Below are 15,336 nucleotides of genomic sequence, written 5' to 3' on the forward strand. Positions count from 1 at the left end.
CATGCGCGAGGAGAGCAAGCGCAGGACGAAACAACAGATCTCTTAATGCTGCCACACCAAGAAACCTGTACAGACACGTACGTTTAAATAACTATAAATAACATTCATTAGAACGTATGGAATGCACAGTTCGTGGAATTCCCCGGAACACAAGGAAACCTTGGAGACAGTACTCAGGTCTTAAAAACAAAAAACACCAAAACAGGACCCCCCCCCCCCAACCCAATTCTCCCTGCCAAGACGGCCGTCCTCCCCCTTCCCAAAGGATTTTAAATAACTCTCACTTTATGCTGCTCGCAGCAATCATCCCCCGAAAGAAATAATTACTTTACAAAATAACCCCATATGCATATAATTCTTTTTGACAAATAAAAAAATCTTAAATTAAAAAAGCAACGCTTCTCTCCCGCGTCCCCCCCCAACCCCCCCGCTTCTCCCTCCCCCCTCCCCCCCTCCCCGCCCCTCTTCCCTCCTCCCCTTCCCCACCCTCCCCTCTATTCCAGTTTCAGGTAGCTTGGCACTGAGTAGTTGAACATCAGAAAGTCGAGCTTGTAGACGTCGTACAGCTGCGCCTGGTGCTCGGCGCTGATGTTCTGGAAGAACTCGGTGGTCATCTCGTCCGTAGTCCGCGTGGACTTGGCGTAGGTGGGGAAGCGGAGGGCGCCCCCGACGCCGGCCAGCCGCAGCACGAGGTTGGAGTCCTCCTCCAGCGTCTCGTACTTGCCCACGAGGTCGTAGCGGATGTGGCACGGGTGGCAGAGCGAGTGCACGGTCTGCCAGTGCTCGTTGAAGGGCTCCTCGCGCCGCGTGTGCGGGTCCACGAGGTAGGCCACGAACTCCTCGAAGCGCACGTCGTCGCCGCGGCGCAGGGCCTCCTGCGTGGCGTTCCGGCGCTGCCGCCGGATGATCTTGGTGCCGTAGCGCTTGTGGAAGGACGTGTTGTACTTCTGCGTGAACTTGTTGCGGTAGGCCGACACCAGCCGCTCGAAGGGCTCCCGCACGAACAGGAACTTCAGGTAGCGCTTGAGGCGGTGGTTGATCTCGGGGATGCTGTACTGGTTGAGCGTCTTGAGGTTGGCCGCCACGTGCGCCTCGCTGGCCGGGATCTCCATGGGGTCGCTGTACTTGCCCCGGCCCGTCAGCACCATCATGAGGCGCTTCCAGTTGGTGCAGGCCACCTTGGGCACGTAGCAGTAGATGAGCCCGTGGTCCTCGTCCACCACCAGGTGCTTCAGGTCGCTGGGCGTGAGCACGCGCCGCTTGCGGCTGGCCGCGCTGCTGGCCCGGCAGGCGTCCGCCACCTGGTCCCGCCGCATCTGGTGCAGGACGGCCGTGCTGGACAGCTCGAGCTGCAGAGGGGACACAAGAGGGGGAGGAGGGGTCAGTGCTTGGGCGGGATTGGTAGGTGCACGGGGCCACCGTGGCGGCCGGAGCAGGCCACGGAGACAGCCGGCGGACCACTGAGTGGCCTATGTCTCCGGCCTCTAATTTTTAAAAAAATATATTGATTTTTTTTTACAGAGAGGAAGGGAGAGGGATAGAGAGTTAGAAACATCAATGAGAGAGAAAGAAACATCAACTAGCTACCTCCTTCATACCCCCTACCAGGGATGTGTCCGCAACCAATGTACATGCCCTTGACCGGAATCGAACCTGGGACCTTTCAGTCCTCAGACCGACGCTCTATCCACTGAGCCAAACTGGTTCCTGCTCCTATGCTTGCACTTTGTTCCATGCCGGGAACTGAAACCTAACATAGTCACTGGTAATAAAATGTAAAAAGAGCTAGCCAGGCTTGATGAACTCTTTTCCAGTCTCTCTCTCTTCATTTTAGGGTGTGGCCTTCTCCAGAAACCGGACCCTGAGTGGGCCCTGAACCACGCGGGTTGTGTTGAGGGATCCCACAGTTCCACTCTCCTTCCTTTGTGAAATAACATAATGACCGGCTCTATAACGCATGCATCACCCTCTCCACGCCTGGCATTTTGCTATGGCTACATACAGTTTTTCTTTTTGAAAACGTATTTGTATTGACTTCAGAGAGAGGAAGGGAGCGGAAGACAGAGAGTGAAACATCCATGATGAGAGAATCATTGATCTGCTGCCTCCTGCACGCCCCCTCCTGGGGATGGAGCCCGCAGCCCAGACATGTGCCCTTGACTGGAATCAAACCTGGGACCCTTCAGTCCGCAGGCCAGCGCTCTATCCACTGAACCAAAGTGACTAGGGCTATACATTTTTAACTTTTCACTGTACAACGAATTTGAACCGTTGTTGATTTATTTAATACTAGAGGCCTAGTGCATGAAATTCGTGCACTCGGGAGGGGGGGGGGCTCAGGCTGGATTGAGAGAGGGCGCAGGCCAGGTCAAGGGGCCCCACTGGTGCAGGATCAAGGCCGGGGAGGGACTCGGGAGGTTGGCCAGCCAGGGAAGGGTCGTCAGAGAGCTCCAGGGTGTGTCTGGCCCATCTTGCTCAGTCCTGATTGGCTGGACCCCAGCAGCAAGCTAACCTACTGGTCGAAGCATCTACCCCCTGGTGGTCAGTGCACATTATAGTGACTGGTCAACCAGTCGACTGCTCCTTGGTGGTCAGTGCACGTCATAGCAAGCAGTTGAGCTGCCTTAGCATATCATTAGCATATTACACTTTGATTGGTTGAATGGCTGACCGGACACTTAGCATATTAGGCTTTTATTCTATAGGATTACCAAGTGTCATTGTACCAAGCATCATGCTGCCAGGCACTGCAGATGCATTAATAAAACAGTACCCCCCCATGTCCAGCACCCCATCTTCCTAAAGCGAGCACGCAGGGCTGACATTTGATTATTCTATTTTGATTTTGGGGGGAGGGCACTGTTCCTACACACCCGTCACTGTGGACATCTGTTGCTTGTTGCTTCCTCTGGCACCTGTTCTCCCTCTGGGAACCTGTTCTCCATTCTCAGTTCCCTTTTCTCCCGAGCTGCAGAGCTGTGTGGATGGCCCCTGGAGCGTGGGGACGGGGAGGGGCCGGACTGGGAATGAAGGGCGCGGAGCAGAAAGACACAGGGACGTATCCCGGTGACATCATCTGAACACCTAGGCCTGTACGAGGCTGACACCAGACCCCTGTCTCCTGGGCTCTTGTTATGTCAGTGAGTACAGTTGCTTTGCTGTGTAAGGCAAGTTGGAGTCTGGATGATATTATCTGCAACAAAAACATCTGGGCATTTGCACACGTCACCTCTGAGCTTTTTGTTTCCGCCATGTTCATCTATCCAGTCAGATGCGCGCAGACCTAACCGTGCACGAGGCCCTCCCTCTGTTCTGCTCCGCTGGGAGGCACGCCCTCTTCCTGCAGGGCTCACAGGCCAGGAGGGTGCCAGGGAGTCAGCAGCCTCCATCGGGCCTCGGGGAAGATGTGTGCGCTCCTCTACCTTCTAGGAGCAGAAGTTCCTCCCCAAGAGGCCGTTCCCTCCCAGGCTGAGCCAGTTCTCATGAACCACCTAGACCAGAGGTTGTCAAACCGCATCTCGTGAGCCACATGTGGCTGTTTGGCCCCTGGAGTGTGGCTCTTCCACAAAATCCCACAGCGCGATCGAAACTTCATGGCCCATGCTCAGAAGTCGGTGTTCGGCCTGGGCGAGGCTAATTTTGAAGAAGTGGCGTTAGAACACCCAAGGGGTCAAAGAGCTGCAGGTGGCTCTCGGGCCGCGGTTTGCCGACCCACTGACCTAGAATCAGAGACAGGAGACCAGACCGCCTTGGCGCTCTTGCATCTTGGCCTCCAACGCCCTATTGTTCAGCCCCAGGTCACGGGACTCACTGTTCATTTTGAACAGGAAAACGATGACCTTTGCACACCCTGACTTCTTAGCAGATCTCCCCGTCACCCGAAGAAGAACGTTCATGCCACTAAAAACAAAACAACCCATCGTCCTAAAGGAACGAAGGCAGGCCGGGAAGGAAAAAGGGCCCACCCATTTTGCCCACTTGAAATGCGACGGACAGTTCTGAAGGCAATGCATTATTAACAGAGCGGAGAAACGGGGGACTCAGCACCCCTCCCGCCCCGCCGCCTTCCCCCCAGCTCCTTTCAGAGGGAGACAATTCTCTCTGCCTCCTGCGTCCCCAGGGAGGCCGCGTGTCAGTGAATGCCGCAGTCAGGACCACAAAGCCATGCACCATGGAAAGGACAGCAGCTATCGCTTTACGCCCCGTTGTAGAGCCGGAAAAGAACTCCTGGGGCTTCGCGATGTGGTATCTGAGGTTTCTCCCTCTTCCATTTCCCCCTCCTCCACGCCGGCTGGGGCGGCGAATGGCACACCTGTAGCAGCCAGGCACGCACCGTTTCCCCAGGACTCAGGGGCCAGAGTGGAGAGAAAGCAGCCCCTTCTCAATCGCATTTTCATAGCCAGGCCCTTCGAGGGGGCTGGAAGTCCACCTGGGCCTCCAGTGTTGAATGTTTTGGACAAACTTCTTTTGTAAAACTTTTTATTTTAAAATAAATACAGACGGGTGTTGATTTAACGTATTAAAAAAAAATTTAAAATGTTACTGCCAAAACGGGTTTGGCTCAGTAGATAGAGCGTCGGCCTGCGGACTGAGGGGTCCCAGGTTCGATTCTGGTCAAAGGCATGTGTTTTGGTTGCAGGCACATCCCCAAAAGGAGGTGAGCAGGAGGCAGCTGATGGATGTTTCTCTCTCATCGACGTTTTTAGCTCTCTATCCCTCTCCCTTTCTCTCTGTGAAAACTCAATAAAATATATGATAAAAAAATACGTTACTTAAAATATGCACAAATGTAAAAATAGGAATACGTGACCCACACAAATGGGAACATGGGAACAGATATATTAATGGACGGACAATGTGGTTTTACTGGAACCAAAACATGTCTGAAAACATGTCTGCCACTCGCTGTTTGCCACTCGCCGTCTGCCGGGGGCAGGTTCCCGGCCACCTGATACTCATTCCTCTGTGCGCACAAGGACTCAGTTTCCCCACCGCTTCTCATTTCCAGTTCCTGTAAAACCCAGCCCCCAGCAACCCCCATTCTCTTTACTCGCTACAGACCCCTCCTCTGTCTGCTTTCTGTCTCTGCCCATTTCTGATGACCCCAATGGCGATTTTCAACCTTTTTTTCATGCATGGCACACACAAACTAATTACTGTAATTCTGCGGCACACCAAGAAATAGATGATTTGCTGACCCGACCAAAAAATAGGTATCATTTTGATTAATCCACAATGGATGGCTATTGTTGTGTTGGCTGTTGTCTTTTTAAAAAATTTTTTTTATTTGACAATCTTAAGACAATGGTTGGCAAACTCATCAGTCAACAGAGCCAAATATCAACAGGACAACGATTGAAATTGCTTTGGAGAGCCCAATTTTTTAAACTTAAACTATGTAGGTAGGTCCATTGTTATTAACTTAATTAGGGTACGTGGTATTTTGTGGAAGAGCCACACTCAAGGGGCCAACGAGCCGCATGTGGCTTGTGAGCCGCGGTTTGCCGACCACGGATCTAAGGGAAAAGAGGTCAGTGCCCTGACTAAATAGTCAGGTGTTGTGAGTTGTAAAAATTCTTTCGGCTCACGGGTTGAAAACCACAGGCAAACAGCAATTTCTAACCTTAAAAACATGCGAATCTGGCCCTGTCACTTCCACACGGGTCCCCAAGCAGGGCTCACAAGAGCTCCAGTAAGAGTAGTAACTCCAGCAATGGACACCTTCCCTCAGTATCACCCATGGGGAGGGGGCAACAAGAAGACAAGGGCATGAAGAGGACTCGCTGATGGACAGTTTGCTCCCTTGTCACTGACGAGAACACCTGTCTTTCCCAGCCAAGTTTTACCCAATTCACTCAGCAGAGGATCATTGATCTGGTAGCTATCTGAGCTGTGAGAGGAATCTCTTTCTTCTTTCACTCCCTTCCCCTCTCCTTTTTTATTTTCCTCCCTAAAGGTATTTGAAGCCACCACGAAGGATATAGATGCAGTATAAAACTGAATTAGGAAAAAAAAAAAAAAAAAAAAAAAAAAAAAAAAAATATATATATATATATATATATATATATATATATATATATATTATACACACATACACACACACACACACACACACACACTAACCACACGGGCTGTGCTTAAAGATCTCACTCAGCTGTGGGCTTCCTAGTAGCAAGAGCAAAAAGGGAAATGTGATTAAATCTTTTTTTTATTTTGTGCTTAGAAAGAAGCAGCATTCCAAATGCTTGGGGCGGAAAATGGACGAGATTTTAAGCGACTCAGAAATTCCAGTCAGCGAGGGAGGCTCTTGGATTCCATTTTCTCACTTTGGAGTGTTTGGAGGGTTACTCTTCACTACCACCTAAAGTCCACAGAATGTTCCAGCACTTACAGAACACTTCCGCATACACCATCTCATTAAAGAGCCCGCTGGAACTTCTCCGGCGCCTACTAAAAGAAGGTTTATATATTTAACACACCAGACCACGTTTCCAACCACATGCTATTTTGGGGGGGCTGGTTACCGCCAAGTATTAATACTTCATGTCCGTGGTTCTCAGCCACCAGCCCACGTGGACATCACCTGGAGGGCGTGTGAGCATGCAGCTGCCGATGTGGGAGGTCAGGGCTGGGCCTGAGAACTGGCATTTCCAGAACTGGCATTCCCTAGGGCGCCAGTTTGCTCGGGCTCCCATATCAGAGTGCCACACACACTGGGTGGGCGGCACAGCAGAAACTTACTTCTCACAGTCATGGAGGAGCGGGCAGGGGTGGCCTCTCTCCTTGCCTTGCATACACTGAGTGGCCAGATTATGATGTTCCCTGAACGCATTATAATCTGGCCACTCAGTGCATATCCTACATACCATAATAAAAGGCTAATATGCATTGTCCCCCCAACCAGGAGTTTGACCAGCAGGCAGGCTGGCCAACTGCCCATGTCCCCTCCCCCTGGCCAGGCTGGCCGGACCCCACCCATGCACAAATTCATGCACCAGTCCTCTAATTATATATATATATATATATAAATACACACACACTGAGTGGTCAGATTATTATGCATAATAATAAAGATCACAATAATCTGGCCACTCAGTATATGTCTGCCTTCTTGTTGCTCATCACCTGGCTGCCCCTTCCTCTTCTTTTTTTCTTTTTTTTTTCTTCTGGGTCTTTTTTTTTTTTTAAATATATTTTATTGATTTTTTACAGAGAGGAAGAGAGAGGGATAGAGTAATAAACATCAATGAGAGAGAAACATCGATCAGCTGCCTCCTGCACACCCCCCACTGGGGATGTGCCTGAAACTAAGGTACATGCCCTTGACTGGAATCGAACCTGGGACCTTTCAGTCCGCAGGCCGATGCTCTATCCTCTGAGCCAAACCAGTTTTGGCTTTCCCTTCCTCCTCTTACAAGGACACCAGTCCTACTGGATTAGGGTCCGCCTTAGATGGACTCAATTTAATCACCCCTGTGTAGGCTCTGTCTCCAAATCCAGTTACAATAGAAGAGGCTGGGGGATGGGAGGTAGGGGGGCGGGGGCGGATGCTGCTGGCCCGGGGCCCGCGCTGAGAATCACGCGTTGCACTATGGGGGAAGGACTGTGACGTGACACCCCTTGCCCATGTGCAGCTTCTCCTAATGACAGAACAGGGGACCCAGGTCCGCCGTCTGCTGCCAAGGGCGTCCCTGAGCGGCCTCCGGTTCCTGCCCCTGTTCCCCCTCCGCACTTTCATCTCCCGAAAGTATCCATTAGGCCCGAGCGAGGGCTGGTTGTAGGAAACCGTGGGCACGGCCGCAGGCTCTGGGCTGGGGCCTGCCTCCTCGCTTGGATGCCTATGTTTAATTTGGACATTTGTTTTTTTTTTAAAAAGGCATTTATAATCAGTTCAGGTACCACATTGAGGGATGGTTTGAAAACATCCTACAAACTTTCTTGCGTTTCATCTTAGAAGGAAGAGAAGCTGGCTGCCCTGAAATTAAGACATCCTCTGTGGTGGTTACATGTCTCTCACGCAGGAGGACCCCACCGAAGGAGCAGCAGCCTCCTGGAGAACAGTGGAACCCCAGAGAAAAAGGTAAATTCGGAGGCATCAGGTGAGGGGGGCTGGGCGAAATCTGCTGTTAACAACCGTTAGCTTGGGCCCAGCCTCGGTTTCTCCACTTGAAAATCCTAATACAAACCTTCCACCCTCCGACCCCTCATTGCTCGACCATCCATCAGCCTGTGGTGTTTAGGATTGGGGAGGGGCAGAGGAGACGCCGACTGCCTGACCTGCTGTGATTCTATGTTGCTTTCAGGTACAGAAATTCCCAAACTCTCACGAAAAGGGCTACTCACAAGGAATCACTGGTGAAACCACACCCACAGCCAAAAGGAGGCACACAGCATAACTAAGCAAACTTGCTACCACTGACTGAGCACTTACTATGCTCCAGCCCCTGTTAATCGTTAGCGTTCTAAATAAGATTAGTGTTCCCAATTTACGGATGGGAAAACTGAGGGGCAGGGAGAATAAGTAACTGGCTGACGGTCAGGCAGCTAGACACGGGGGCTGAGGTTCAAATGCAGGCAGCCTATGCTCTGAAAGCACCCCTGTGCAGCCTCCCACGGTGCGAAGACCCAGCTGGGGGTCAGGAGCTCCAGGGCAGCCCTGAAATCATGAGTCTCCACTTGGCTGCTCCCCGGGGCCACAGGGGAGCTTTGAACTCCAGGGAGGCCTGGGGCCCACCTCAGAGATCTGGGGAACCTGCTCTGGGTGTGCCCAGCTCTGGGGATGCTAGAGTAGCCCAGCTTCAATGCCAGAAGCTGCAACCTAAAGCCCAGACTGGACTCGAGCAGGGACCTGCATGTGACCTCGGGCAAGTCGCACCTTCCTGGCCCTCAGATCGAATGGAAATGGGCTTTCCACTCAACAGGGCCAGAGGTCAAAGGTCTAGAGCACATGTGTCAAACACAAGGCCCGCGGGCCAAATCCGTCCCGCCAGGCCTTGCAATGTGGCCCGCACCGCGCTGTCATCACTGCACTCCGCTGCGTTTCCATCACAATGACAGTTTATGACTGTTCAGTAAACCATTCGGCCCGCGATTTAGGCTGGATTTTAGATTTTGACCCCTTCTCTGATTGAGACCCCCTAGAAAGGGTCAGGAGGTCTCAGATGTCTTTGGGTGTGTCCACAGAGGACCACTGGGAGTTCTAGAATGCTTACACGTCCATGCTTAGAAAAGAAAGGAGAAAGATATTGGGCCTTTAAAGAACCAATCTGGTTCAGGAAAGAGGTGATTCCGGGTTAACGGACAGGAACATGGCCCGGGGAATTGGATTCGTAGGATTTGAAGCCACCACAAAGGGAAACACCTGTTTGATTGCAAGGATGGAATCTCTTTCCAAAGCAAACGGAAGGAAAAGGTGCAACGGGTGGGAAGCCCTGGGCGATGAGGCGGGGTGCAGGAGGCGTCTTGTGGGGCGACTCAGGGCTGACACGGCGAGCCAGGCTCTGAGCTCCGGGGGCAGAAACAAGCGAGCCCAGGAAAACCTCGCTCTGAGGGGCTAATTCCGGCGAGGGGGTGTCTGGGAAAGTCAAAAGTACGCTATATAATAAGTAGGGTTTCCGAATGTGTCTGTTAAAGAATTGACAAATTGGTTACTTGTTTTTACTAATGCAGATACATTTGTGTAATTAAAGTATGCATGAAAGGTTTAATTTCACAGAAAAGCTTTCTACACGTATGACAGTAATTTTAAATTTATACTGAATAGGCCTAGTTAATGTGTGCATCCACCAGTCGCCACGAGTAAACAAATGCACGTGGCGGGGGCGTGGCTTAGGGGCGTGGCCTCAGCGCGTGGGAACATCTGCCAGCAGAAAGGTCTGGAGACATAGGACTGATCACCGCTTACAATGCAGTGCAGTCACGGGTTAATCCTTCCCAAACTCTGTTTACGGGAGACGCCTCTTGGGTTTCAACACCTAGACTTGAGTTGCAGATATGTAACATTTATGTATGCCGGCGAAATTACTACCGTGTGTTTTCCAACACATGGCCTATTCGCTAAAATTTACTAAAAAATAACACTGAATTAATAATGACAAAAAAAAAATCTGTTAGTTTAAGCAAATCTTGGTTAAAAGCATTTGAAAATTTAACAGGGTGTTGATTTTCCCCGTATGACATACGGACCAGAAATGTTGTCGGTTAAATCTGAAGTCTGTGAAATGGAGGCCCACACCATGGAGGGTCCCTTTAGGCTTGTGGGTAAGGTACCTCTTTTGTGCGCAGGGTTTGAATCTGGTGACCTCGGTTAGGGTCACAAACTCAGCTGCCCTCCAGCGTGTCCCTGGGCCACTGGGAGGTGGGAAAATGGGGACCCCAATCAGCCTTACCCACGTGGTCATGAGGGAATGGGGACCCCGTCTTTGAAGGCCTTTCAGTTTCTGGAGAGAAGCCAGAAAGCCAACTGTGTGTGTCATCCCTGCATTCTTTAATGTTAGCTACCATTGAGATAATTTTTTTTCTTAAACCTTGTGGGCCAAACCTTGCTGATTGGGGCTGGGTTTGCCTGCAGGCCACCAGTTGGCGCTCTCACCCGGGCATGTGAGGTTGGGGCCGGTGAGGAGGGCCCTGGTGGAGCCCCTGGCCACCTGCCTGGCTCAGGAGGGCAGTGCGGGGCGGGGAGCCGGGTGGAATGGGCAGACAGACTGCAGGAGGTCCAGAGTGCGGTGGGAACACTGAGAGAAACCGGTGGAAGCTCAGCTCTCTCGGCCCTCCCCGCCCCGCACCTCACCTGCCTCTGTAATCCTCGTCGCAGTTTACACGCTTATTCTGTGCGTCTCTGCCTTCTAGAATGCAAGCTCAGGGGGGAGGGTGGTTTCTGTTTTTGGTTCACTCTGTATCCCCCGTGTCCGCACATAGCAGGCCCTTAAAGTAGCAGTTGCCACCCTTTCAGACCCCACGAACCACCCGTGTCCATGGACCGCTGGTTGGTGACTGCTGCCTTAAAGCTTTGTGGAGTGAATGAATGAATGAATGAATGACTGGGGGCAGTGGGGATTTTAAGGCCACCAAATGCCTGATGAGGCTGCGCAGGCTTCCTGCCCCTGGCTCCCCCACCCCCCCGCCCGCCCCTTCCCACGGGGCGGGGGGGGGGGGGGGGGTTTCTGGCACAGATCCTGCAGCCGAGCCAGAGCTCAGCATCGGCCCGGCGGCTGGAGGCCAAGCGGGGGGAGGCAGCTGGGCGGTGGGTGTCGGGTGGAAACGGGCTCTGGTGGCCGCAGCAGCCTCTGCTGACGGGGGGACGGGTACTTTCCACCCATCTGGCCGGGCCAGGAAGCGGGAGGAGGGGTACGGGGGGCTGCCCTGGGGTTTTGGCATGGGGTGCAGGCTGCCAGGCTCCCCTCCAGCCCGGCCAGGTGCGGCGAGGAGGCCTCCTTTCCGTCTCGGATCAGCTGCTCGGGCTTCCGGAGGCCTGGGCAGGCTGCGGGAGGGGCACGGGAACAGGGACGGGGCGGCTGCCAAGCTGGACGGCTCCGATGAATGGTGGCCCCGGAACGGGGACAATGGTGGGGAAGGGACGCGGCTCCCACGGTGCCGGGGAGGCTGGGTCTCCTGGGAAATCAGAAGTCAGAGGGCCGGCAGAGCGTGCACCTGCAGACGGGGCTGAATGCTGGCCCGAGGGAGGGGGGAGGGTTCCGCTGCGCAGCCTCTCACTGCTGAGGGCAACCCAACCCATTGCCTGCCCCCGCCCCCAAAGGCAGTGCTATTCAGGGCGCTGTGACACCCCAGCTTCTCCCTCTGCTCTCCCCTGCCTTGGGCCAATGGGCTCTGTTGATTCTTCCTGCTTCTCTTCCCGGACTCACCAGAATGTTCTACCACTCATCCTCTGTCCAGATCACCTGACCTTTTCAGGCTTGCTTTCCCGTCTGTGAAATCGGGACCATTGAGAGTGTCTACTCCTCTGGGTTGCTTTGAGGGTTCAGTGGGAGCCCACCAGGAAAGCACTAGCCTGCCACCCAGAAGGCACACAGGGACCAGTAATTCTCCTCATCGCTGTAAGTGTGTGTGAGGGTTGCTTCCTAAGGCTGGCAGCATAGCAGGCATGTTGCTCTGCCTTCCTCTGCCTCATAGCAATTCTCAAATTTTTTTCTTTTTAAATATATTTTTATTGATTTTTTTACGGAGAGGAAGGGAGAGGGATAGAGAGCTAGAAACGCCAACGAGAGAGAATCATCGATCAGCTGACTCGTGCACACCCCCTACTGGGGATATACCCGCAACCAAGGTACATGCCCTTGGCCGGAATCGAACCTGGGACCCTTCAATCCACAGGCCGACGCTCTATCCACTGTGCCAAACCGGAAAGCAAGCAATTCTCAATCGTCAGTGTCGCTGAGAATCACAGCAGGTGCTTGGCACCATGGGGACTCCTGAGACACTGTGACTCAGTGGGCCCGGGTGTCCTCGGCACCTGCTCCTGACCGCGGCCCCGGGGGAGGGGTCCTGCGAGGCTGCTGGCCCTGCGTCTCCACCGAGAACTGCTGAGGCAGCATCTGCTTTCCCGAGAGCGGGTCTGCGGTTAGCATCCGACACATCTGTCATCTGTGCGAAATGCCTGGCGCGCGGCCACTCCATCTCGCTGACACAGGCGACAGGCGGAGGCGGAGGCGATGGGAGGCAACATGGACTGGCAGCTGCTCGGCACAGGGGCGCTCTGCAGCGCGGTTTTCCCGGTTCGCAGGGGTTAGCTACGCATGTATCTCAGGAGGGTGCGGCGGAGTTACGAAGGGAACTATGAATGGAGAGGTCCAGAGAGGTCAGCGTGCTTCTTAACCAAGCAGCACGTTTCAACAGTATCCCATGTCCCTTTGTTCCAACAGACGCCCTCCTGGGGTTTCATGGGGAATGTTTCGTGTGTCTTTCTTTCCTGGAGAGGAGAGGCCGAGCCAGCTCTGCGGATGGGGCCCAAACCCTCCTCCCACTCCTGCCCTGGAGGCACTGCTCCCTCCTCCCCCACGCCCATCACCAACACACCTGGGCCCCCATGGAGCCACCTTGACCTCTGCCTGAAGCTGCTCCACCCTGGTCACAGTTCCATCCCCGAGAACGAAGGCCGTTTACCTCACGTCCCTCTTCCGGGGCCTCAGGACAGGGCCTGAGCATCTCCCCAGGCGTTCAGTGCCCAGCACTTGCAGAGCTTAGACAAGGGTGAGCAGCTTTGTGCCCACACATTAGCAGGCGTCTTCAAACTACGGCCCTCGGGCCACATGTGGCCCGCAGAGGAGTCTGATCCGGCCCGCCAGGTTTTTTGGGCAGTGAGCGCAGCCGAGGTGTTACAGTAGGAATTAGTAGTTCATATAGTCCGGCCCTCCAGCTCTCTGAGGGACCGTGATCTGGCCCCCACTTTAAAAAGTTTGAGGACGCCTGCATTAGGGCCTTTCCAGCGCGAAGATTTGTCTGCCTCATCACCTCACTGCCTCTCCCTCTCCCTCTCCCTCCTCCAAGGATGGTCCACTTGGGAGCTTAATGGAAGGCCACCGTCGAGCACTTCAGGGGCAAACACATCTAAATGCACCTGCTCTGTCCTGAGAAATGTACAGATTTTTTTTTTTTTTTTTTAAATCCTGGGCTGCCTCTCAGGTCACGTCTGGGGCATACAAATACATATGACACTCCATACGTGATGTCCTGGGTGGGCTTCAACGTGGGGCCCAGACATGAAGAAGACGCCCTCAAGGGAAGGACATCAGAGCGCAAACATCCTTGTCCCAGAGCTTTCGAGTGATTCACTGCCCTGGAGCCGAGGTCGGCAGATGCGGCCTCAGAGGCCAGAGGCGCCAGGGCCCCTGTGGGTGGGGCTCGATGGCGGTCCCTGAACACGCCAGGCCGCCCAGAAAGAAAGCTTCGCAGAGGCGATGACACCGTGGAGCGAGGGATTCTCCTTTTATACACCAGGCGGCATTCTCCGAGACAACGCAGCGAGCAGCGAGGGACAGAAAGCAAGTGGGTCAGGGCCTGGGGAGGGGAGCCGATTTCCATGAATGAATCTGCTCCGTGCTGGCTGAACCCGCACCGGAGGCCCTGCGGCTCCAGGAGACAAAGGCACCTGGGGACGGCGGGGGACGGCGGGGGACAGGCGACCAGCCTTCCCGGGGAGAGCCGTGGCCCACCCGCCCGCCCCACAGCTCACTTTCCCTTCCCCTGCTCCAGGCGGGGCCCTGGGAACAAAACCAGGGAGGAAAAGAAAATGATCTAGAAGAGTCTGGACCCACTGGCCACTCAGTGGCAAGGCCCACGACCCCAGGGTGGCCCGCAAAGTCACCTGCAGGCTCGGCAGGAAGAAGGAAGAAGACCAGGCGACGCAGTTCCTGAGGTCAGTGTCTAGTGAGCACGCGCCAGGTGGCAGGGGAGGGGCTGGGTCCCGTGGGGGATGGCATACGGTGGGGACAGGGATGGACCAGGACCACCCCAGGCTGGGAGACTTGGGGCTCCGCATGGAGGTGGACTCCTGCCTGGAGGAGGACCAAGCGGACTGAGAAATTACTAACTGGTACTTGGGAGCGCCTGCCTCTTTATTCTCTGTCCTTCAACGGAGACATGGATAATCAGAGCCAGAGTGACAGCCAGAGGGCCAGCATGGAGTGACATGATGCTGGCGGCCACTCCCACCGCCCCAGGCCCCCGCTGGCACGCACCTAACTCTCTCTCATTCTGGTAACTCTGTGCCGTGTACGCCAACACCTCCATTTTGCAGATGAGGAAACTGAGGCCCAGAACGTTAAGCAGCTTCCCAAGGCCGTCGGCCTGTCTTTGCTCGCCGACCCGGCTGAGCTGTCATTTGCTTTGTTGGGAGCCAAGGACACGCCAAGGGTGGAAGCTTAGCCTCGTGGTCTGAGGAGTCTGTCCCGTACGGGGCTCCTGACAACACTCTCCACCAGGCCTGCGTGTTCTGTGCCCAAGCGCAGTCCACGTCCCACAGGAGGCGCTGGTGGGGCCTGTCTGGTGACGGGGAAGGGACTGGGTGCCCGCCATGGGCCACTTGCTGAGCATTTGGCAGTCACTGTGCCAGTTAATGCTCACCAGAACCTGAGAAGAGTTACCCCCACTTCACAGATGAATACACTGAGGCTCAGAGAGCTTCACCACAAATCTCCCTCCCTCCCAGGGAACACGGCACACTGCCTTCCACCTGGGACGCTCTTTGCCCAGATGTTCAGAGACAGGAGGGCAATGGTTTTGCAGGGAGGACTCTTCCCGGGGGAGCAGAAAGCCTGGCCTCACCTTCCCGTTGGTCATCACCCAGCCACCCCCCAAAGGAACCCCAAACTCCCAATATCT

The 15,336-nt window shown here is 54.3% G+C and overlaps 1 protein-coding gene across 2 annotated transcripts in view; it reads right to left on the reverse strand.

The window, feature by feature from the left end:
- Positions 1-473: 473 nt before the first annotated feature.
- Positions 474-15,336, reverse strand: part of CHST11 (carbohydrate sulfotransferase 11) — a 203,667-nt gene continuing 188,804 nt past the window's right edge. For both annotated transcript variants that reach the window (XM_036456946.2, XM_036456945.2), the window contains exon 3: positions 474-1,349. In XM_036456946.2, coding sequence (XP_036312839.1) covers positions 495-1,349 — 855 coding nt within the window. In that variant the 3' untranslated portion in view covers positions 474-494. The remainder of the gene's footprint in view (positions 1,350-15,336) is intronic.

This window comes from Pipistrellus kuhlii, unplaced genomic scaffold (genome assembly GCF_014108245.1).
Source record: "Pipistrellus kuhlii isolate mPipKuh1 unplaced genomic scaffold, mPipKuh1.p scaffold_m20_p_3, whole genome shotgun sequence".
Classification (NCBI taxonomy): domain Eukaryota; kingdom Metazoa; phylum Chordata; class Mammalia; order Chiroptera; family Vespertilionidae; genus Pipistrellus; species Pipistrellus kuhlii.